This window comes from Passer domesticus, chromosome 2, assembly GCF_036417665.1.
Source record: "Passer domesticus isolate bPasDom1 chromosome 2, bPasDom1.hap1, whole genome shotgun sequence".
Classification (NCBI taxonomy): Eukaryota; Metazoa; Chordata; class Aves; order Passeriformes; family Passeridae; genus Passer; species Passer domesticus.
In genome coordinates this window covers 111,938,118-111,963,596 of record NC_087475.1, presented here as the reverse complement: position 1 = coordinate 111,963,596, position 25,479 = coordinate 111,938,118, and the positions used below count along the sequence as shown (strand labels likewise).

Below are 25,479 nucleotides of genomic sequence, written 5' to 3'. Positions count from 1 at the left end.
TATCAAAGGTCTGGGTAAATGGCATTTATAGCTTTTCCTCTGTTCACTGGTGCATGATAGGAGGCTACTGGTTAATGAGGCAAACACATTCAGTGAGCAGCTGAATAGAAGTGGAATGAGAAGGGAGGGCACAGAAAAAAATCAATCAGCACATACACTGTCATTGCAAACATGCACTCACACATATTTAGTTAACAAGAAGCATGCTTTCAGTCTTTGAAGGATACATGGATTGTACTGAGTCAGTTCCTGTTGAGTCACAGTGGCATGAGTATGAACAAGTCTCTGCAAGTGTCACAAATGTGAGAAAAGATAATTATATCTGCACTGCAGATATTTCCTGCTGACAATCAGATTTTTAAAAAGCGTATTGGAAAAAGTTCTCAGCAATTTCAGTTGTTTTTTTTATTAAACACCATGTGAAGAGTTTACAATATAGTAAGTAGATCTTGCATTTAAATAAAGTGCTGTGTTTTTTTATCCAAAATTAGCAAATTTTGCTAATTTTAGTGAATAAATAAAAAAAATCCAATCACTGTTCAACTAACATTTGTAAAATTAAAAAGTGTGAGATTGATCTTTTCTGTCTAGATCTCATATTCTGTTGTATTTATGTAATGAATATATTCTAATACAGAAATAGATGAACTCACCTCTTCTTAAACTGAAACAGGAATAAAATTTCTTCCCTATCACTATATTCTAATGAAAAAAAAAGAAAATCTTAAAAATATTTTTTTTAAGGGGACAAAAAGCTAAGCTGGGTTTTGACATTCAGCATAGTACAGTTGAATAGGCAGAAGTTTCAATATCAGGGCCAAAAACACAATGCTGGCTCTACACCCTTGCCACAATGCAGTGGCTGACATGTGCATTTAAGAAAGATGATATTAAAACTAAAAAACTAAAACCATGAACTTACCCTGTGTGGTTTTTTCCCCCACTCTACTCTGCTGATCTTATTAATAAAATCTTCAGGACATTTTTTGAGCCCTTTTGTGTGTTTTTTAAGACTGAAAGACACACATAACCTGAAGACTTAGTTATTTAGTAATTTCTCTGGCCCATGAGAGACAGCTAGGATGTACTATACAGACATTTCTCTTCAGAGAAAAAACCCAAAACCCAAAAAAAACTTAAAATGCTGATGCCTGCTTGACATTAGGCATTGGGAATTTTAAAAACTGCATCTTTGAATTTGATCCTATTTTTCTGGCAAAAAGTCTTGAACTGCATTTTGTTACTTGACTCTATCTCAGACTCTATGAACTATGTGGTGTTCTTGTTACTGAGGACATGTTGTAAATGTCCTACCCTTGTTGCGTTATAAATGGTGGCACGGTATCTTTGTGATGTTCAGAATGAAAGGAATGAAAGGAATGGAGAGCCAGAAATCAAAGGATTGTAGCAGGTAGGCAGCCAGCATTAAACTGTTAAGAAGTGTTAGAACTATTTAAGCCACCATTTCTAAGATTTTCTTTCCACATCTAGAATACACCTGTGGAATAGAGTCTTTCCTTGAGTCTGGGAGAAGAGGAACAGAAACCCACAGGAAACCTTCGAGTTTCACTTTGTAGCTTTGAATATTGTATTGAGTTAACAAACAAAATCCTATTTATTTCTATTTAATTAATTTTATAAATATCTGTTTTATGAACATTAAATATGGGATTATTTCCTATTAATTGTATGAGTCATAAGTGATGGATTTGTAAGAAATAGTTGTATCATTATTGTTTATTATGTACATGTAAGGTTTTTTCCCCAGAACAAATCAGATTTTGATTTCTGATACTAGCTGTTTGTTTACCATAAGGGAAGTAGTAAGAGCAAAAAAAAGGCAGCTGGAATGAATCTATGCTTTTTGGGAAACCTTACCCTTCAGCTGAATGACTGTTACCCTGAAGCAGGACAAAAGATTTGAACTGATTTTACCTTTATGGAGAGATAAAACCTAAACTCAAAAATTCTTGCCAAATGTTTTGGCAAACTGCAGTGCAGTATTTGTATTCACAGAAACTACTATTCAATGAAATAGATGATGATGTCAGTTCAATACTTTTCCATATCTTGAGAGGCTGAAACTCCAACCATCTATTTTTTCTATAACAAAAAGGAGAAAAATAACTTCTTCTTGTATTTGTTCTATACTAGAGTGAAAGAGTGGTCTATGTTCTGAAGAGAAATTGTATAGATAGTGTGGTTTGGCCTAAAATGAACCTTTAAAGATAATAAAAAAGATGTTATTTCACATGGACAAAAATGTTCAACCAAATGACATAGACAAAACCATTGAAACAGCATGGCAACCAGGTCAGATGCACTTTAAGATGAAAAGTAGAAACTTCATTTTCTCCTTCATTATGTCTGAAATTAAGTAACACTTGATACCATATGGTATTATTTCATGACTTACAGAGAATATTCTAAATATCAAGAAGGGATGCATCAGATTTCCATAAAAGTTTCGAAAAGAACAAGGTTTGGGTCCAGTGTAAACACTGCTCTGTACCTGGCAGTACAGTTTGCCCTACAGATGGAATGAAATGCTTGACCCTCTGAAATTCAAGGAAATTTATTTCAGTGCAATCTAAGAACTGTGGGAAGTAAGATAACTCTACAGACAAACGCATTGATTGATGGTTAAAGATACAGCAGTTCTAAAGAAATCAATTTTGATGCAGTTACCTGTTATTTTCTGCAAGGGATGCTTCTTTGATCTCAGGCTTAGGTGGCAAAGCCTTCTTGTGTGCTCTTGCTGAAACTCTCTCATCACCACACAGGGTTTGTTCTTCTGTACTGCCTGGGGGGATGTGCTGCCCAAGCCTAGATTCTTCCTGGGAAAGAGCTGGCATGCAGAAAGCAATGTTGTAGATGGTGCTGGCAATTCAGCATGAATAATGGCAAACCTTCTTCCTGTCCCAGTGCTACTTATACACACAGAAATAGCCTCAGCATCTTGCAGATGTTTCTTAATGTCACTGGTGTCAGCACTATCCCTTACTTAAATATAAAGGCACACATTCAAGACTTTTGTTTTGAATGTTAAGGTGCATGGCAAATATGTTCATTAGATATGAAATTAAATCCTCTTGGTTTATAGTCTACACCTGGAAGAAAGTAGATTGTATAAAATTAAAATATGCACTTGGGAACGAAGACTCTGTGCTCCAGGCAGGTATTACCTATTTAGCAAGTCACTCAGCTGTTTATGCTTCATAAATCCCATCACCAGAAAAGGCATATTCTAGTCAATAACTCTAGAAATATACTAATAACCTACAGTTAAAAAAACCCCAAACAACCAGAGAGGAAGGTTCGATAATAGGGATTTTTATGTTTATTTAAATATCAGTGAACTTTATCTTTAAAGAAATCACAGATTTTGATTAAAAAAAAAAAAAAAGAAAAGATATGCATGAGTGAAGAGTCAAAGAAGTCTATCAAAAAAGGAAGAGATTAGTTCTGTCCAATAGATAACCTGACAGGACACAGATGATAATATTATTCCATCTAACTGAAAATCATAACTGCATCTTAAAGATTAATGGGAAGTATTAATATTTAGCAATATATGCTCCCATCTTATACTCACTAGAGATTAATGAGCATTCAAAGAATGAGCAAAATCTGCAATTAGAAATCATTTGTCATTTGGACAGTGTCATTGATCAACATCAGCTTTCAGCAGTATCTTTGATTTCTATTAAAAATGATTTATTTTCTATTCTTAGTAAGTATCCACAGAAAGATCCTTCAGCTGCCATTCATGTGCACACCCTGTGATCATAGACCAGACAGGGGGTGTCCATTTCTGAGGTCCTTTCTTGACAAAATTCCCATGAGCATGCTTGAGAATGGTGAGAAAACAGTCTATGCTTGGTGTCCTAAAAAAATTTTCTCTAAAAGTGCAGCTGCCCAATACTTCTATAGCTAACAGAGAATCCCCCCTTTGTTTGATATGCCAATTTGTCTCCTTTGATTCTTCTAGGGAGCCTGGTTTGATGATATTTCCAGATATGCCAGGTGCCTAAAGTGAGATTGAAGGTTTCTACATAAGGAAACACTGCAGCTACAACAAATAGAAAGATGTTAATGTCACTAATGCTTTTCCACTCTTTTTGGAAAAAGAAAGTTTTTATTACTAATAATAATAATGGAAAAATTATTTCCAGTCCTCAAGGAACAGAGTTGGAATTGTTATGCAGATTATTAAGATTTAAAAAACCGCAAAACCTAAACCAAATCATAATAAAGAGATAAAATAAACAATGTGAAACAAGCAAAGTAGTGTAATTAGATGTTCTGTTTAAGGAGACGGTATATTCATTGAAGCAATTATGAATTAAAGCAATTAAACATTGAAGCAATTAAGAAATTATGTTGCCTGAAGAGAATAGAAATATTCTCCCATTAACCTGCCATTTCTTCAGCTGTTATTAACACTCAAAAGGATTTGGCCAAAGAAGCATAGGAGCTGTTTTGAGATCTTCAGTGTCATGGAGCAGTCTTCACAGCTGTACACCAGCAGGGGATGCCAAAAGAAAGTGTAAAAGTCATCGTGTCCCATGAGCATATACCTCAAGGTATTTCATACCTTGGTCTTTGAATTCTGAAGTCAGAAGGCTAAAAAAAACAGTATTAGTAGGAAAAAAAAAAATCACAGAATAATCACTCCAATAGTGAGTGATTATTATAGATTAGTGATTACTAATCAAGATACAGTAAAACTTTGTAATGAAAGAAGCAGACGACTTCATTGGTATGCAAGTAGAGCTCTGAAAAATTTGAAGATAATAGGACTATTCCACATAATAAATAGTAGGGTTGTAAAGAATCAGACAATATGTATCACCACAGGAAAAATATCCTTTTATTTTTTTCTTTAAGAAAGTATCTAGGTCTGTAATTATGAGTTTAAGCCATCACAAGTATATATTAATTCATTGACATTTCTCTCTGAGTTTGGCAATTGGTTTATAGGTTGCCCTATTATTTATGATTTATCATTTATAGCATATCACTTTTAATACATTTTTCTAATTGAAGTTCTATTTATATACCATGAGGTAATTAAAACAATGACTTTTATTAAATGACGTATATGGTTGAAATGTCATTTTGCTTTATGAATTCCTCTTGACCTGTTTGTTGGTTTTAACATACTTTTTCTTTGCAGCATTAGCATTTTGTGGTGCAGTTGCATTAAAGTAACAGAGCTAGGCAGGCATGGAACCAATGCTGTATATATAAGGAACATCTAAACCAGCTGATACAAAGGCATGGGTGATTAAAATACTCTTTCAGAAGTAACAGAAATATATCTGTTTCAAACCCTTCTACATCTTCCCTTTATAACCTCTCAAAAGTAGATTCACAGATAGGGTCTATACTGCTGTACCTTCAGTAATTGTGATTTTTTTTTCCCCTCCATCAAAAATCACACAATCACCCAGCTGTGAATGTGGGATAAGAAGGCACTGGATCATCCAATAAAGTCACCTGCAGTTAAGGTGAGAAGCTGCCTCTCTGCTGAAAGAATATCAAAGATTAGAACCTTGTTTCTGATAAGGAGGCACTTCTAAGCATTGAAAAGTCTCTCATGTTTTGCTCATCTTCTGGGCAGGGCAAGATTTGTGGTGTTCCTCATCCTTCAGCATAATGAATACACTTACCTAAAATACCTAAGCTGGGAGTGATTTTTCACATGTTGAAGAAATTCTAAATCCTCTCTTAGGCATGTATAACTTCTTTGTACTCTTCCTATACTTGCTTCACTGAAGCCTGCTCACAAAGAAATACATGGCTTTTTCCCAACTTTCTGATGACCAAGACACCAAATGCTTGCAGAGGGGAGGAAAAATAATTAATTGAAACACATCCCCCTCTGAGAAGAGCTCAGCTGGCTGCACTGCAGCCAATCTACAGGAAGATAAATACAAGCTTCTGTCTTTAGTCCTGTGCATGTTCTCCAAAATACCTGACCAGCTAGAGAAGAATGGAAGGTTCATAGAGGAATTCTCTCTGCTGCTCTGCAGTGGGGAGCACTCAGCTGGGTTTCCCTCACCTGGCCATCTGCTTTTGGGTTTTTTTGATTAAAAACAGCCTCTGGTTTTTCATTGACTCATAGACAATACAGAAAGCATCAATTCCTTCATGATAGGATAACAAAAAGGATTTGTCAAAACTTAATTGCCATCAATGTCAGCAAAGCACTGAAGTGTAGCCTCTGTCAAGGCTTCTCGTGAATCTGCTCGGGGAAGGAAGGCAGGTGGAGGCAGGCAGGAGAGGAGTGCAGTGGAACAACTATCCCAACACATATGTCCCCATTAATGGTTTTTGGAAGTTGGTTGCATTCCCTGACCTGCCAAAATTTTGCAGTCCCGTTTTCAGTGGAGGTTTGTAGTGTCTTAGAGGGAACAGTTTAAAGGTAAACCTTGTGTCAATTATGGAGTAACATTCCTTAGCTGCCAAAGTCTTGAAGAGCTATCTGCTTTGTCTCTCGTGAACTGAAGAGACAAAAATAAATTTCCATAGCAATTATTAGGAGCAAGTGAGGAATGGCTACAAAGAAGACAGAGCAGAGAGTATGTTAAATGTGTGTTTCGTAGGATCAAAAGACAGACAAATTCCTCACATTACCTCTATTAGGCAATAAAGAAAGTCATTAAGAGCCTGATGCAAATAAACAAAAAAAGCCAGTGATATTTTCTACTCCTTCATATTTCAAAGGGACTGAAACCAACCTCATTTAAAAGTCAGGTCTGCTCCATCACAGTAAACTCGGTTTAAAGGAGAGATGAAAATGGACAGACATCACTGGAAGACTTGATCCAGGTAAAAGAGTTTGAAACTAGCGTGGAATGTTATACAACATACACTAAAAGGAAAATTATCAGAAAAAAATAAGAACAGAGGGCTTTTACAATTATCTACAGGTCAAATTCTACCATTCAAAGGCTAGGACAGAGCTGACACCAACACCACAGGAACATGTGGGGTTTATTATGTCCTTCTTTGTTTTGCCTTAACTGCAATTCTCTCCTCTTTATGCTGTTCTATTTTCTTTTGAAAATTGAGAAATCTTTCTCTTTAGGGGCTCACTGTAAGTTGAGGTCCAGGGAAATCCATCTTAAAGCTCCACCCCACAGAAGATCCCCTGACAAAGCTGCAGAGTTTGCATGGGAACTGAATCAGGAATGTATAATTTACATTCGCTGCAGTCCAGCAGGCAGCAGTGCCTTGAACAGGAGCTCATCCACACATGGAAACAGCACCTGTCTGAACTGGTTTGTGATGTCCAATCTCCTGACACATCAGTGAAAACTCTGATTACCAGGAACCTTGTTGAGATCCAGGATTTGTTTTTAGCTCCTTTTGTGAACACAAACCAATATTCTGTTCCAGAAATAACAGCATCGTAAAATACAGACAAAAGTCTAAACTCACCTGTATATGTAAAACACCTATGATGGAATATATTTGGAATTCATTCAGGACTGCATTTGCAGAACAAAAAATAGAATATTCTCCAGACTCTGAGACAAAATACTTCAAACAAGCCTCTGCTTTTCTCTTCAGGTTTTACAATGACAATTTTAGAACAAAATACCCAAACAGAGAAAAAAAACCCCGAAGTTCCTAAGCCATCTGTATTAAAGGCAACTTTGTGCAATGTTCTTTCAACAGTTACCTTTTTTTTCTCAAAATTAAATGGGATCAAAATTCAGTACTTTGATGTGAAGGAAAAAGACCCAACATCCTAACAAAATTCCAGTTCCTAACATGAGATTATAACCAATGGTATGTCAATTATGTTTTCTTAGAAAAATACAAATAATTTATGCTTCTATGCATATTTTATAGCACTTTTTCCAACACAGTAGGGGAAGATGAAACCATAATCACAAAGTACTGGTCTCTGCATAAAGCAAACAAACAGAAATGAATGCTGATTATTAAACCAAGTGTCTCTCTTGAAACCAAAACCTCCACTGGCAGCATTCTCACTCCAAACAGTGGCAGATGCTAAATTTGTCAGCATCAAAAGACTGAAATCATTACTGATTATTTCAAAAGTTTTAATTTCTTTGCATCTGTATAAGATTTTAAACTCACATGATAATGAGACAGTCACATGATATCCAGTACTAATCCAGCTGCCTGCAAGAATGAGTCCCAAGATGATCCACTGCATCCCAGCTGAATCCTCCTTCATAAATTGTGGAGTGACTAATGGCTTTGTTGGCACAAGCAGAGAGGAAGCTGTTTTCCCATGGGAACACTATTACACTTCAGGGGTTGATTTTTTTACAATAACTAGTTATGAAACTTCACCATTTTTCAGCATCTTGGATGCAGAACATCCCAGAGCCAGCAGACTGACAGTGAGGAGCTGCATGTACAATTTTACACTGTTTCAACAAGTTTTTTTCCCCTTTCCATTTTGCATGGTAAGATACATCTGACAAAGTCACTGTTTTGAAGTTCTGTAGCTCTGCAGTTCAAACACAAATATTTTCAGATCTTCATTCACATAGTTACAAAAATCCTTACCTGGCATTCCTTTTTGTGCGTCTTCAGACTTAACCTCAGATGCTTTCCATGTCTCCTAACTGTGAAGCTGCACCTAGAACCAAACAGAAATTTAAAATTTAAAAAAAGTTATTTTTCCTTAACTGATACCTTATCTGCAACATATGCACAAATAATGTATATTCAATACTTGTTTAGAAGTATACAATAATATGATTACATATAATTAGTTACATCTAGTTAGATACCATATGTAGATCAAATTCAAGATAGCATTACTAAGTTTGCAAAATGAAAACAAACTCTTATTCTCACATAACTTGAGGACAAACAGCATGTGAAGTCCTACTTTTTCTATACAACCAATTAGATAAAAATACCACTGTTTTAATCAGCTTTTCTTTAGTACACCTGCACTGAAGTTTATTTCCTCACAGCATTTACAATTCCATGGAAACAAGTGGATTTTGTTACCAGCTACTTGGAGGTTAATTATTAAAGTAAAACTGTGTCTGTATAAACTGTAAAAATATCCAATGGAAAATACTAAAAAATACCCCACTGAGTCAAAAATTGCCTGAACTCTGAATGTGGGCTATTGCCGCTTAAAAATAAAATTTTTGCTTGCATATCAAATAAGTTCAGCTCAGAACATACTTATTTATACAAAAAAAGCACTTTATACTACGTATTATGATGAGAAATTATTTTACATTTGTTCAGCAGCATAACTGTTTTCAAACAAAAACTGTCTTCAAAAGGCCTCAAAAACAAGCACACCACAGACTTCGTATTCTTCCTACCAGAGAAGGAAAGTGCTACTGCCTGGAAAATGTCAGGATCATTCCAGTGCTTTCCTCACAGGCCCTTAACTCACCGGTGAGGATCACACATGTTATGTAGGGACAACTCAACTCTGGTATGAGCCTGGAACTTTAAAATTATACCACACCCCCACAGGAAAAGAATATATTTCACCCAAGAGCTCAGCATTATAAAATTGAATTAATTATGGAAAATAATCTTTCAGCAGCTGAGAACAATTAAAATTACACCTGACACGTTCATACTTCATTTACTTCTATGACAGGATCACTGTTAAGTTGGTGTGGGAAGTGCTGACAGAAAAAAGTAAGTTTCAGGGCAAGTCCCAAATGACAAAACATAGCCTATTTACTTACACGGTGTGAGACATTCCATTCAAAGCAAACCCCCAAAAAGCAAAGAAATACAGAAATGCCCAGCAGGCTTGTGCTCTGCCTTCTCATTTTCTCACCTCCCTTTGAAAAGCAATTCTTGACCTTGTTAGTTAAGCCTTGGCTTGTCACTAGTTGCCTGAGGTGAAGTTACAAACTTAGAAATCTGAAGGATAAATTCCTCAAGCTACAGCTTAAAACCCGTTGGCACAATTACAGTTTATACCTATGTTAAGCAGTTATTGTTTTTAATTCATTTTATCAGTAACAAGAACATGCAGAGATAAAATTTTATCTACAGTTATTCTTCTTAGCTCTTCAGCTTTATTCAGGATCAATTTTTATTAACTGCACAGCCAGAAATGACAGTGCATGAGGAAAACCTGCTCAAAGGCTTTCCATGATCATTGCTGGGCCTCGTGTCAAAAAGACAGAAATCTGACTATAAGCACTGGTGTAAGGTGTAGATGATGACTCACTGATAATTATGTTATTAGTTTTAGCGATTCTAATTTCAATTTCTGGATGTCCCACACTGGGATGGCACCACACAGGCCAGCAAAAGCCAGCCCATGTATGTGACTGTCATCGAATTACACAACTTGGAAGCACACCCTGCCACCCAGCAGGATGAAGTGGGTGGCACTGCATTCCCTTGGCGTGTGTCCTTGGCTCCCAGCACTGAATCCCTCCTCCTGCCCAGTGTGGGGACACGGCCCCGCTGTCCCCTGCTGCATGACAGACTTCCCAGCACAGCCTCTGTGGGGAGGAGGGTTATTAACTGCAGATGTTACCATTGTCCTGAGCTGGTGTGAAGCCTCTTGCTGCACTGCCAATAAGTGCCACATTCCACCTCAGAGGCAGCACAGTGGCTCCACACTCATTAACTGGTTGTGACAACCAGAACTACAGGCAGGTACTGCTTCCTTACTTTTTTCTCTGGTTTCTTCAACACATTCAATTTTCCAGTGTTTTAAGGTTCATTGTTGCTAATTATACAGCCCAGAGACAGCCCATGGGTTCATACAAGTTATCTGAGAAATCTCAAGACCTTTTAACCTAATCTTACACCCTGAATCCTCCAGTGTTATAACTGGTAACACAGCAGTCTTCATTACAGCCTGGAGCTGCTATAGGGAAAAGAGCAAATAACTTTGGGTAGCTGTGTTTGACACAGTAGAAAACTTCATTTTCTTCACAAGCTTTTAAAATTGTCTCAGTTTGTGAAGGATAATTTTAGGCACTTTACTGCAAAGTGGCAATAGCTGCAGTTGCATAGGAGTATAACCAAAAGGCTTCTTCTCATCTTGTTTCATGCTTTGTGTTTTTGTTCACAGAGTGCATAGTACATACTCAGTAAATACAAGATAATTTGATTAGAGCTCTCTGAAATATAAGTTTTCCAGGGTATGAGCTATTTTCACAGAATGTTCTAAGTTGGAAAAGAGCTTTGAGATCCTCAAGTCCAACTTATGACCCAACACTACCTCATCAACTAAACCATAGCACTGAGTGCCACATCCCCTTTTTTTAAACACCTCCAGGGATGGTGACTCCACCACCACCCTGGGCAGAATATTCCAGTGCCTAATGACTCTTCCAGTGAGGAATTTTTTCCTGATGTCTAACCTAAACTTCCCCTGACACAGCTGAAGACTGTGTCCTCTTGTTGTGTCAGTTGTTGCCTGGAGAGAGAGACCAACCCCACCTGGCTACAGCCACCTTTCAGGAAGCTGTAGAGAGTGATAAGGTCACCCCTGAGTCTCCTTTTCTCCAGGCTAAACACCCCCAGCTCCCTCAGTCATTCCACACAGGGTTTGTGTTCCAAGCCCCTCACCAGCCTCGTTCCCTCCCCTGGATGTGCTCAAGTGTCTCAATGTCCTTCCCAAACTGAGGGGCCAGAACTGGACACGGCACTCAAGGTCTGGCCTCACCAGTGCCGAGTGCAGGGGAAGAATGACCTCCCTGCCAGCTCTGCTGCTGCACCATGGTCTCCAGCTCTTGTTTGTTACCTAGCTCTGTGCATCAGTGTACATGCACCTCAGCTGGGCTGATTTCACCCCTGACTCAGGCTTAGCACCCTTGGGCCTGCTTCCAGACAGCCCAGCTGCATCCCCTTCCCCCTTCAAATCTAGTGGAAAGCCCTCTAAATCAGCCCTGCTAATTCATGGGCTAGAATCTTTTTGCCCTTAATAGAGTGCATATGGCTACAGCAGGCCAAGTGCTGTGAAAGTTGCCCCGTGATCAAAAACCCAAAATTCTGCCGATGACACCAACCCTTGAGCCACTTGTTGATAATGTGGGTTCTCCTGTTCCTTTCATCATTTATCCCTGCCACCAAATGGACAGAGTAGGACACTACCTGTGCTCCTGCCCTATCAACCACTTGACCCAATGCCCTGAGGTCCCTTTTAATTGCCCTGACACTCCTCTTTCCAGTCTCATCACTGCCAGCCTGGAGTATCAGCAGTGGGTGATAACCAGAAGGCTGAATCAGCCCAGGAAGTCTCTCAATGGTATCCTGTACCCAGGCCCAGGGAGGCAGCAGACCTGCCTGTGGGATGGGTCTGGTCAATGTATGGGGCCCTCTGTCTCCCTCAGAAGGGAGGCACCCACCATGACTGCCCTGCTTTTCCTTTTAGTGTCAGAGGCTCTGATCCCTCTGACAGACAAAGCATAATTGGGAGGCTCACTGTGCAGATAATTTTCTTCTACATGACCTGGATCCAGGGCCTCATACCTATTCTGAAGTGGCACCTGGGTAGGTGATGGGGGTCGGGAGGAATTTTTATTACCTCCTCGAGTAGGGAGCCATTTCTACTCCCCTTCATCTACCAGGTGTCCTCCTTCTGCCTGATGGTAGGAGACAGGGGAGTCCTCTGACTCCTGGTGGGCTTTTCTCAGGGATGGAAAGATGAAACTCCACCAGTCTATTTCCTTTTCACTTTCCCTAATACTCCTTAGTCTTTCTACTTCCTCCTTAAGCTTTCTCATTCATTCATGAATGTGAGCAAAAGCAAAACAAGCCCCAATCTCCAGGAAACCCTGCCTGGCTTCCATAACCAGAGTTAAAAGCAGGACCCAAATAGAACAAAAAATGCTCCACAATCCCTCTTTTGGAAACAAGAGATCACCAAATTGAAGGCAGCTGCCCAAGGCACTCCCATCTCATAACCAAATTGTTCTTGGAATTGTAGGGAATAATGCAATTACAGAAAACCCAGTCAAAACACCTTAGATTCTGTCTGCTGGGAGGAATTAACCAGACCTGCCATTCCCATTGCTCTGGTCTGGGCAGCACACCCTGAACCAGCCAGACACTGCAGAGCTTCTCAGAGCTAACAACAGAAACAGTTGGAGCTGAAGCAGCAGCTTCCAAGGACACTGTTCAGAGGGTACCAGAAAGATGTAAGGCATGTTTAAAGCTGTGGTAAGGTGAAAAATGGGATTTTGGGTTTATAAACAACTTCTGGAAAAAACAGAAAGACTTGTTTGAAGACAGGTCTTCTCTATGGAGGGATTTGAAGACAACCTACATTTCAAGAGAAGAGGTTCCTGCAAAAACCTCTCGGAGATAATGGGCAAACACTACTTGCTGGGCTATGTTTTCTAGATAATTTTTTTCCTGGTAGACACTGACTCACTGAAATACATACCTCATTATTCAGTCTCCTTTTACTAACTTTTTTACCAGATACTTAAAGAAAAAATAAAATCAGTGATAATTGCATCATGACTTAACCACCCTATAATTTCTTGAAAGTCAGTTTCTCAGATAATGAAAAAAAAAAACCCATAAAAAAATAAAGAGAAAGAGAAAAATGAAGAAGTTCCCATGGTCTGTTAGGGGCCAGAAAACCTAAGTTCAGCTTTGTCAGGAAATCCCATCAGGGCTTTCCAGAGAGCTGCATGGAATTACATTTTCAAAAGGACTGAAAAGATTTAGGAGCATGTCCCACCGTTAAAAGTGACTTAGACTAAACACCTTAAGCATTGTTGCATGCCCGGCTTTATGCTCTGTCCTGTCCAGCCCAGTGAGGGCTGGGGTTCTGCCACATCTCCTGGCAGATCCAGCTGCAAGGTGCAGGAACCCTGTTTCTCCAGCTTCAGGATGGAGGTGACTGGCCCCGAGCAGGAAGAGCAGAGGGGACAGGCACCGTTCCTGGTCAGCACAAAGCGCCAGTGGGGCAGGACTGTCCTCCCAGGAGCAGCTCCTCATGGCTCAGCTTCAAAGCAGAACTTCAAGGAAACTTCAAGCACCTTCTGTGCTGCCAACCCCTTCAGCAGGGCCATCTGTCACAGCTCAGCAGACCCCAGCCCCAGGCACTCCAAAGCAGATGCCCTGACAGTGGCTTGCAGGCTCCCTGTGCCACATCCCCTTCTTTCTCCTGCTCCAGTCTGTGATTCCTTTGTTGTTCTAGTGAGAAGGCATTTTAGGAGAGATGCAAGGCACACAAAATACTTATGAAAGTAATTGAAAGTGTTTTATTCCACTTGCACTTTTACAACAGAACAACTATTAAAAAAATTCACCTACCATGGTACGCTTGACCTAAATTCTTCAGTGCTGTCCCTTCATTTTGTGAGACTAGAAATAAGTCCTAAAATTTTGAACATGAAATACAAAAATTGATGAACCTATTAATGAACTGCAGTGTTCACCTTAAATTGACAGATTTTCTGGCGCTTTGTTTTTTATTGACAATAAGTTGCCATTCTGTGTCATGTAAGAACTTGTGAATTTTCACATGGGATAGGTAGGAGTGCAAATTTGGCTGAATAGTTAAATTAGGTAGATGGTTCTGCTAAAATATTTTGCATTAAAGGAGCTTTTCATTTAGGATTTCTATTGAACCATAATTTTAAAAAATGCAAATAAATGATTGGATGCCCTCCAGCTCTCAGCTGCTAGATAAATCAAATAAACTTGGTCTAAACAAACTCTGAACTCCTGATAAATGCCTTGTATTCAACCACAAATCAGGTGTCAAACTGGAGTGAATGCATTGATATAAACTAGTTGCTTTTTCAGCATAACTGAAAAAGGCACATAAAACCCAAGCCGAGACATTAAGCACATGTATGTGGCCCACAAGCAGATTTTAGCAATGAGGTCTACCTACTCAAGCTTTTTGCTGGATCAAGACTTCACATTTTACCCATCCAAAGCTCCATTCCAGTTAAGAGAAATGTTGTCTGAATTATGGCCTGAGTAAGAAATTAACATGGACCCTGACTTCTGGCCAAACATTGGTACCACACAATTTCTTTGCCATTGCAATCCTCATCTGCTGTGCTATCTGCTGTTTGAAGCTCATCTCACTACAAGTTTCCTAGGAAACAAATTTAGGCTCACACGTACATTAATGAGAATGGCACCACAGGTAAGTTTGGTTTCAGGTGATGGACTAGCCCTGCCCCTCAGCTTGCTTGCATTCACCAAACCTGACACTGAAAATGGTCCAGAGCTCAGGGGAAAGGCTGAAAGGTCTGTGCTGCACCTTCTTTGTTCACTGCACGCTTCTGTTTTTGTTCAGAAACATAAAACTTAATGCTTCTGAAAGTATGTTTTCTTTTTCCTGAGCTTTAAGTGGATGCCAGTTATGACAAAACCTGTCAGGATTGCTGCTGTGCCAGAAACCAGGTAGGCAATTCCCAGGAATGGGTTCCTTCCGCCGCTCCACACCACAGTTGAAAGAATCACATGCTTCCTCCCCTTGAATATGGTAACAGGGAAATCTGAGAGAAGGATGTTAAGGTTTCACTAACAAAGTCTACATTATTTCCAGGAGAAGAGAAAGTAATGCTTAAATGCTCAAAAAGCTTTCCAAGGCATAAAGAGTTTTGAGGTCTGCATTTGCTGCCAAAACTCCTTTAACTTATTGGTGATGTTTCTGCTATTCTGGATGCAAAAACCCAGCTGGTCTTTGGGAGGTGGTAGGCAGCTGGTCGTAAGAAACCCAGTTATTTTAGATACAATCTTTATGTGCATGTGGAAATACTTCCTTTTTCAAAACATTGTAAATTTCAGATTCATCATTTATAGGAAAGCTACTGCATTAATTTGCTATGAAAGCTCAGATGAAAATGGGCCTTTTGGGAAGCTCATCATGATACTCCACATAGTCTCTGTGAGCCTAAGTGCTCAGCTCTACCTAATATGTTGTAGCCAGAATGTTATATGAGTTTACCTTTCACCTCTCCCATGGAAGCTTTCAGAATAGAACCATGACAGAACATTTATAACCCCATTTCTATCAGCTGAGAAAGAAAATAAATTTATAGTCATGTTGACATACCTCCTGCTGACAAAAGGAGTGCTTTAGTCAGCAGAGTTCCCAGTGTTGGCTGTGAGGGGGCAGCACAAGAGCTCTTGTCAGTCAGGACATGGCCCAAATCCCTCGAGGGCTCTCCTGACACAGGGGTGTTCTGCACCGCTTCTTTGCCAGTTGACCACACAAACCCTATTCACTTCCATGTCACTGTAACTGCCTAGGAGCCTTAGGGACTGTGAAAGGATACTGTAGGAAATCTGGAAGGTGTAATTCCCGGCTGGCAGGCCCTCTGCGAAGCGCCGAACGCGCCTGACGCGCCGGTAGAGATTCCTGAACGTCGCGAAGGCCGACACTCGCATCCAGACAATGAAGTCATCGTTCACATAGCCATTGTTCCTCTCATCTTCCTCGTCCAACAGATACACAGGTTTCTGCCAGTAAGGAGGTCTGGCTGTCCCTGGTCACAAAGAGACAAAGCAGGAAAGCACTGTCACTAAAAACTGTGGTTGCTGAGATTGTGGGCCTCACACAACCAACACAGAATATGAGCTGTGGAACAGACATTAGACAGTGTCCAAAATTATATGTATGCCAGATAACAGCATCTCCAAGCATGTCCACTCAAACACAAATTAACAGTTTAACAGCACCCAGGGGCTGCTACACATTAGAACCTTCAAGCACAGGAGAAACGAAGTGACTTGCACAAGTGAAAATGCTGTTTATTCTGGATTCCTGTCTCTTCAGCAAGCAATATGTTCTCTATAATGAGGAGCTGGCCTTCATTTTTACACATTAATATATTCCTGTACAACCAGAAAGGCAACTTTTTGCAGCCTAATGGCACAGCCTACGACATTTAGAATAAGTCCCATGAAAATTACTTAGATCATTAGCTCTTGCATGTTGCACCCAGCTCAGCACTGCCCTGATCCACAACAGGCAGCTTTTAGCCCCAGTTCAATAGAGATCAACCATAACAAGGAAATAGCCCTAGGAAACAAATCTGAAAGAAATAGTGACAAAGGCAGCCTCTCATGTCTCACAACTGCCCAAGAATCTGCAAAGGCATGAAGGAAAGATGGGACATGCAATTCTCCTTCACGGATATTTTCAACAGGAAAAAAAAACAAAACAAAACCAATTGCTTCCTTGCTTTCTCTGCACAGATTAAGCATTACAAGAAACTATAAAGAAGGGTGTTGATGTGGGCTAACTTCAGTCTTCCAAAACCATTTTCTCTCAATATCTATGGTCACTGATTAAAAAAGTTAAAAGGTGGTATTTTGGCTAAATGTACCTTCTGCTATCAGTCACCCTCTAAACCCTGCTTCTTCAACTTGCTTTCTTGCTATTTCTCCCAAAGGTGATTCTTTTGACAACAGGAGACATATGAAGGGGAGATAGGGGAAGTTATTGAAAAATAAGGAGCACCAGCAGAACCATTCTTACCTGCAAATGCAGAAGAGAGATTGTATGATTCAGGATTGCGGAATTTCACATTTTTATCTGTCCACCAACTGTTTCCAGTCTTCAGCAGTGGCACTTGAATCACAGATGAGTTATAATTATAAAACAGATCAATAGTATCTGCAGGGAACACAAAAAGCAACATCTGTGAGTCAAAGACAGTCATTCTAATTGCCAGCATGACTAACAAAAAAAAAAAAAGGCACATTGAAGCATCTTTCAAGTGGATAGAAAATCTGAACATCCTGGGTGTATATGGAGCACTGCACATTTCACAAGAACTAAGGTACCAAAGTCTTGGAACTACTGAAGTTTTAAAGACTGAACATTTCCTATCAATCCCTGTGTATGTTGTAATGCTTCTCATGTCCATCAGCTCCTGTGGGACTACCTTCTTTGCAAATCACTTTCTGAGCTCTCTAGTTAGTTACAGAAGTTACTGTCCTAGCTAGTTTCTCCTAGAATTTCTTTGACAGTTGTCCCAAAACTTTGCTATACATGATGTGTTTTCAGGGACTAGGGTAGAGATAAAAGCACAATCAAGGGAATCCAGTCCTCTGGAAAAAAAAAAAAATTGCTTTAGTCTTCTACCAGTTAGAACTTGCTTACCAACTTGGACACAAACACCTTCTTCAATCAAAAAACATTTAGTTAAAATTGTGCCTAACTATGTCATCCAATTTCAGTGGGTGAACAGCACTTGTTTTTATCCATTACTATTTTCCTACATAGATTAGTCTAACATAAGGCAAAAACATTATAGGATGCATTAACAACCCTGTAAACCCCTAGGCAGCCAATGGGATGATGGGCAGGGACAATCAGACAATACAGATGGGGAGAAGTTGCCTTTTAGGAGACATGAAAAGCACAACTCAGCTGCATTGGCATCAATGAAAACATACATTTTTATTTCCTTCTACAAAACCTGTGCTCATGCAGCTCCATAAAGCTCAGACACAGTGTTCTGAGGAATGATCATTCTGTGGCCCACCACATCTCCAGCTATTTGTCACCACTTCATTAACAGGAATTGCAATGCTCTGAGCTCTGCCTGCTCAGTTGCTTTTCTTGACTCTCCCTCACGTGCTCCAGAACAGCGTGGGCTGCACAGCTGGGCTCTGCTGGCCTAGGTCTGAGCCCAGCCCAGTAAACCCCACTTCCAGCAGCAGGTGGGTAAGCAAGCAGACAAAAATCAAATGGATCTAGAAGTTACTGAATGCAACTGGCTTTCACAAGTCCCCTGGTGTGGGTGGTGCAGCTGCTTGCAAAGAGCTGCTGCCATGGAACAGGCTAAAAAGGCTGAGAGCAAGGAGTGGTAGAAATTGGAAGACATAAAAGATGGGGTAGTGGAGAAAAGTCTGTAGTTTTTTTGTTGTTTTTCCTTCCAAAGATACATTCTGAAATCTCCCAAGTGTATTCAGAAACAGATGATGGCCACTAGATTACTACAAAGATCAAATCCAGGATCAAATTAAGACTATGTATGCTTCCAGCATTCTAGAACAAAAATGAAACTGGGTAGATCCAAAGATCCAAAGTAATGCAGAGAATGTGGAGAGTCCCTCCTTCTAAGCACAAGATTGTGCGAAGGCAGAATCTGGGCTCTCCCATCACTGTATAAGAATGTGCCTTTTAGCACATTTTATGGGGTAAAGACTTTTTTCCCACACAAAAGTATGGGGAGATGAAAGTGTTAAAATTGCAGATATGGAGCAAAGGCCTCCATGTTAAAGTAAGCAGATGTTAAAGTAGCTGCAATACTATGAGAAGTTTGAACAGAGAAAGAGAGAAGAGTGATGAAAATCCTGTGCTCCCAGGAAGAAGATTATTCCAGATACGGAAATGAGAACCTTTGCCTTTAAACAGCTCGTCTTTAAAACAGCATCCCATAAGTTAACATAGCCATAAACACAGCTGTGGGAAAAGCTGTGGAAAATGGGAGGGATCTCGCGACTGCAGATTTCCCCGGAGGCTGCTATTCGTGGAGAGAGCCATGAGAGAACTGTTTTCTTGTAGATAATTCTCCATAACAGTAACAAGAGAGACTTCTCTCCCTAAGTGAACTGAAGAAAGGCTATTCTAGCTAAGAAATCTCAAATTAGCAAACCAAAACCACGACACCCTCTTAAGAACATGATTGTGGGAAGGCAGAATCTGGGCTCTCCCATCACTGTACAGGAATGTGCTTTATAGCAAGGAAGTACATGAAATCTGTTGTATCCTTGTTCCTTATTTCAAGAGGGCCTAAATTCCTCACTCCTGCTGTACACTCACATGGAAGTGAGCATTAGAAAATGAGAAATCTCCCTCAGTTTCCAAACAAGGGCCAAGTTACTAAACAGTAGGAAGCAGAGCCTCACGTTCACCAGAGCAGCACCACCAAACAAAGCCTTTTACGGGAGAAAGCAGAGGCCTTGCAGTACCAGGTCTGCCCTGGCCTGAGGCAAGGGAATGGTTTCAAGAGGAGATCAGGAAGGGGCAGAGGAAGGTCCCACGTACCATTGAACATGCTGTTGGCAATGGCCCCGCACGGCGCCATCGGGGTCCCGTTCCGGTAGGTGCTGAAGGGCGCGCAGTAGCTCCTCTGGATCTGCATTCAAGGTCACACAACAATCAGGCACAGACCTGGGGTTTGCTTTTAATTGGTGTCCTCCCATGCCTTCTTCTGAAAAGCCACTGAACAATTAAGTCTCCAGTACCTTTTGGTCACATTAGAGAAACATTATATGAATGGTTGTGTACTTCAGGAACACCTTCCATATCTAGGCACAGAAACTTAAGGTCTTCACCAAATTCTGCTGCTGACTTGCAAGCTCCAGACTACAAAAAACAGGTTTGGGGATCTGCCATTGTAAAATGGCTACCACTGAAAATGTTCCATTAAAGCCTTGGCTTACCCTAGAACATCTTATTTTACCTTCTTTTTAATTTTGACCTGGGCTGAATTAGTGCTGGAGAACAGCAGACGTAGTTGGCCAAATTACTGCCGGTCAACAAGGCCAAATCTTGAGGTATAAAGATCCAGAATGAAAAACAGAAGTCCACCTCAGCTTTACCACATCTTTCCTAGCCCATTTTAAAAGAAACTATAAATCTTCAACACAGAAACAATTTTCAAGTAAGTCCAATGAGCTGTGTATCTGATCGGCAAAAAAGCCAAAAGCAACTGCATCTGGATGCAAACAAGCTGACGGGACACCTGGAGAGTTTTAAGAAGTGTTTTATAGAAATGAGGAACATGTCTTTAGAGTTGTAAGAAGCACTTAATAGAAACAACAGATTACCATGGCACAACCATCTGAAAGGACCTGTGGACCATGACTATATTAAGAAATGCTACTTTTAAGCCAAAGAAAATATGCTTTAGATTTGTAAGTAAAGGAATCTGAATGCCATGATTGCGTTCTCCAGTTTCCTGGAGGTCTGCTGCAGATGATGCTGTCTACTCCCTCTTTAGACTTCTGGATTGCATATTTAGAATGCTATATGATCACTTATTTCAGAACTAACCTTTTCCTGCTCCTTGCCCGTTTCCAAAGCCAGATGGCAAAATGAAAGACTTAGAATAACTTAATTCCCTAGCCCTATCTAGGGAATAACTTAATTCCCTAGCACAGCTTAAAACACTTCTGGCTAAGAAGACTGACAACACAAGAAGGAAAAGCTTTCTGTATTTTTATTTGAAAAAGACAATGTATTTTTAATCAGCACTACAAGGTGCAGGTTTGAGAACTGCAACACAGGAGTGACATCTTTTATTTACCCCCCCACCCCCTTCAACCTTCCTCTCTTATTAACTTATTAGGCATAATGGCCCCAACAAGCATAAAACACCGTGACCAAACACTGAAAATCTGTACTTTATTATTCCCTAGAACCACCTAAACACACTTATGGCCCTGCCTAGTTGGCTCTCCATATGGTCAAAGGCACACCTGCTGGGAGTGCTGCTGATCTCACAGCAGAAAAAGAAAACTTACATTTACATTTCGGCCCAACAGTTGCGCGTCACTTCTTGATATCACGTATCGACGGTGGTTTTGATAGAAGTTTTGCAGACCATAGTACATAAAAACATCACCCTAGAATCCAAGGATAAATCCCTTCAATAAGAAGAGTTCATGAAGGCAATAAGAAATCATATAACTTGCTAAAAAAGAGGGGAAAAGAGTACTCATATTAAAATGTCTGTAACTACACCCCAAGCAATACAGCTGTCATGGGCTAGAATGTAATCTTTACCCTAACTGTAAGTTTTTATGTTTTGGCACAAAATTAAACATAAAAACAAAACTTAAAATAAAAATGCCTGATAATTATTTTACTCAAGATGGCATGGCTGGCCATGAACTTGGAATGACTATGAATCATGTTGCAGAGACAGACACTCATTTTCCATAAAAGAAGGTGCACAAAAATCTTCAAATCAAAAGAAGAATGCTGGGCAGGCAAATCATGTATGAAAGGTAATTATGCAACTATAAAAAACCTATTACTCAGTTAAATAAACTTCTCATCTCAAACATCACTGTAATCTGAAGCATTACAAAGTATTTTAACAGCCTCCTCAATAATGAAGAATCCTAAAATGACTTTAAATTGCACTGTCATTTTAAGGGATCATTTATTCAGTACTAAGTATAAGATCTCTTTGGCAGAACATGAAGCATTTTAACAGTCTCAACAACACAACCTAGTAGTTTAAGGAAGGAAACGAAGGATACTTTTTCCAAAAAAAACTTCAGAATCACATTGCTAGACTTGAATTATTTCAAGGACCTTGGGGATTAGCCGCACAATCCTTGTAAAAATGACTGCAGGGGGTCTACTTATGTAAAGTGGTCAGAGCTTCAGATTTCCTTCTCACTTGAGAGCTTAGCAGGGCAGCAACAACCAATTCCAGGCCAAGGGCAAAGCTTTGCCTCTGACTCAGAAGAGACAGAGAGAGGTCACCTCCACAATCAAACACCATTTCCTCCACCCCCTTCTTCTCCTTGGGCATCCCCCAACCAAGGGGCCTGGTCTTGATTATAAATACCAAAATGAACAACAAAGGCAAAAGTGTAAAATTTTGAGCATTTCATGTTCAGAAAAAGTACAAAGCAAATTTAGTCAGGAGCTCTACAGAACAGAATTACTGTCTTTTATCATTTAGGGATATAAGTAACAGGTGGTACACAGCAACCTGAGTTAGTTTTTGCACCCACTTACCAATATATCTTCCTTTAGTGTGAAATTAATAGAACAGTGGCATTCCTTATTCCAGTTAGAGGAATTTTCACGGAGCTTTGAACAATTTGAGCATTTATCTGAATAATCTATCTGTCAGAGAAGTGAACAAGGAAATATATTGTAATAAAGGACATGCTCATAGGAAAAGTTTAGTGTTTTAGTTCCAAGGCTTCTTAGAGCTGTTCTCTTCTAAGTGACCATGGGCTGCCAAAAACATTGTTGAAAATGAAGAGGCAAAGTGAGGACTTGGCCTCAATGAACAACCACAAAATTTATCTATCCCTATTTTAAAGCTGGTTTGAAGCCTTTTGATGTTGCAGAGCTTTCACATCTGCTCCTCAGCAAAGGAGTGCTGAGTGAAGAACTCTCCTGCACCTTGGGCTGGCTGACCAAGCAATGCTTGACAAATCCCCACATGCATCATGGCCCACCCCCTCTGAACAGCCTGGGTGTAGTGCTGAGTGTTGGCTCCAAACAGGAGTCTACACACAACACCACAGGTCTGACTAACCTTTTCTGCAGGAGGGATTTAAACATTAGGGCTCCCTGTATTTCAAGATTTTGCCCAGCAAACACCTATTTTCTTATAGTGTCAAACACTCTCTGAGGGATTTGCTTATTTCCCTTCAAAACCCCAGAAGATAATGACAAAATTTTGGTATTAGCAGCCAGTGCCAGTAATTATCACCCATATTTCAGATATTACCATCCAGTTAATCACCCAGTGCTCTGATTTTATTGATGACTGACTGCCTCTGAAGATTTTCACAGGAATACCAGCTGCTGGACACATGTCCAAGGCATAAAGCCATTGCTATCATCTTTATTCAAAAGCAAAAATTCAAAGCTTTTTCTTTCCAAACCTGGCCTGGTTTCTACTTTACAGAATATCAAAGAACACCACTCCCAAACCAACCTGTATTTCTCTGACGCTGTTTGCAGACAGGACAAGGCAGACTCCCACAGTGAGGCAGAATGCCCCTGTCAGAAAGAAGCTGGAGAGCACAGATGCAATGGTGAGCTGGGGCTTCCAAGCTGGCAGCCTCTGCTGTTTGAATGCACTGTTATCTGGACACCTGGAAGGCTGGGCTTCTCCTTCTCTGGGAAGAGCACTTGTCTTGTTTTTCATTTTCTTCTTGGTGAGAGAAAGGAGTAATATCCTTGTGCTGGAGAGTGTTTCAGCTGAGATACTGTCTTTATTGCTGGGAGACTGTATTCGTTGTTCAAACTTGCATTATGGTGAGGAATTACTTATTAACTAGATCTCTCCTTCCTTGTTTTCTGTATTTGTGCCTGGATCCCCATGATCAGCTCGTACCAACCAAGTAATTGTGTACTTTGATCAGGGTGTCCAGTTCATTCCTCCTAGAAAAACTTAGTATCTATTTTTCCTGCTCCACAGCTCATTAGGATTTGTTAGGACATTCATTTGCAGGGATACTGGCAGCTATACTGGAAATTCTGTGTAATTTCAGATGCATTATTTCTTCTCCCTTCACTTCCACAGCTGCCCACCTAACAGGCATGGCATACAAGGAAAGGAGTTCTACTCCAATTGCACTGGATTCCACTGGGGAGGACTGCAGGTGCTCAGACAGCACTGGACAGAGAACATGGCTTTGGAAGACCAAACCAATTTTCTTAACCTATTACATTCATTACTATTGACGTAGATGCAATTAAAGGTTGTGAAAAGGTTGTGTGTTCTTTATCATAGAAGGACAACTCATTTTTAAAATATCCAATTTGGATCAATGGCTTTCCAAGGTACTTGGAAATACTGTGGATCAAATACTTTCCAAGGTGAGTTCCTCATCTCTATTCATCTAGTTCTCTGAAAAAGAATCCATCCATTCCCTATCATCTACAATAACAAAAGAATCACCCAGAGATCACCTCATTTTAATTTAAGTGGACAAACATAAGAATACTTTTTGCACACTTCAATAGTTTAACCAAAATAAAATCTCAGTACAGTATACAGATAATTTATCACGTAAGAGCAAAAAGCAGCATTTGGCCAGCTCTAGAACAGATAGATGAAAAATACCTTTTTAACATGTTACTGAAATTCATACAACTCTTTCAAAGACCCCCCAAGAACAAGTGGATTACCACTCTCAGAGAGAAATACATGTCTCTTTTAGGACAGCACAGGGAGGGAACAGAAAACTGAGCTGTGCAAAGACTTTCACACCCATATTTGCTCATCTTCAAAGTCTGACTAGTGACACACAGTAGTAAATCTAGCAGGTGAAAGAAGTGTAACTCTGATTTCCATATGACATTGTAACTGCAATAAAAATAATACTAGAACTACAAACAAAACTTCTGGGGTTTTATTAAAAGAAAACTCAGAAAAAGTTGCAATGTGCCTTCTGTATTGAGACCTTGGAAAAGTCAAAATTCAGTTGCAGGCAGGATAATAGTAAAATGCAGCTGCAAATTACTTCCTTGTTGGTAAACTCATTAAAAGAGTCCCAGCTTCACAGATCCATCTCTGCACAGCTTTATAATGCTCTTCTCCAGTAGGTCAATTGTTTCTTTCTTTATCTGAAGAAAACAAAAATCAAAGAAAGCATAAGAAGTTACTGATAATGACACCATTATTTATTTACTGAGGCACCTTATTATAGGCCTAGAAATTAAAGGAGAGATTCCTATACAAGGTCCTCTAGAACATTTTCAGTTTTTAAAATACCCATCATTTGCCCTGCAGCCCTGAAGTCCCATTTCACATGGCTACAGAAAGGTTGTCATTGGCATTG

General features: G+C 39.8%; 2 protein-coding genes across 12 annotated transcripts in view; both read right to left on the bottom strand.

Annotated features, from left to right (window-relative positions):
• Positions 1-200: 200 nt before the first annotated feature.
• LOC135294863 (cell cycle control protein 50C-like) lies at positions 201-24,457 on the bottom strand. 3 transcript variants are annotated; one of them, XM_064410759.1, is made up of 9 exons: positions 23,628-24,457; positions 22,691-22,801; positions 21,460-21,561; positions 19,979-20,069; positions 17,459-17,596; positions 16,254-16,463; positions 15,345-15,470; positions 8,557-8,629; positions 2,687-2,848 (listed from the first exon to the last, which is right to left on the bottom strand). In XM_064410759.1, the coding sequence occupies exons 1-8, from the start codon at positions 23,838-23,840 to the stop codon at positions 8,592-8,594; spliced, it is 1,029 nt and encodes a 342-aa protein (XP_064266829.1). In that variant the 5' UTR covers positions 23,841-24,457; the 3' UTR covers positions 2,687-2,848; positions 8,557-8,591. The 3 variants fall into 3 exon arrangements, with proteins under 3 accessions (XP_064266827.1, XP_064266829.1, XP_064266826.1); XM_064410757.1 differs by having other exon boundaries at positions 201-8,629; XM_064410756.1 differs by lacking the exons at positions 2,687-2,848; positions 8,557-8,629 and having other exon boundaries at positions 14,194-15,470.
• A 135-nt stretch (positions 24,458-24,592) lies between these two features.
• Positions 24,593-25,479, bottom strand: part of CMSS1 (cms1 ribosomal small subunit homolog) — a 256,935-nt gene continuing 256,048 nt past the window's right edge. For all 9 annotated transcript variants that reach the window (XM_064410765.1, XM_064410767.1, XM_064410766.1 and 6 more), the window contains one exon: positions 24,593-25,264. In XM_064410765.1, the coding sequence (XP_064266835.1) occupies positions 25,181-25,264 (84 nt within the window). In that variant the 3' untranslated portion in view covers positions 24,593-25,180. The remainder of the gene's footprint in view (positions 25,265-25,479) is intronic.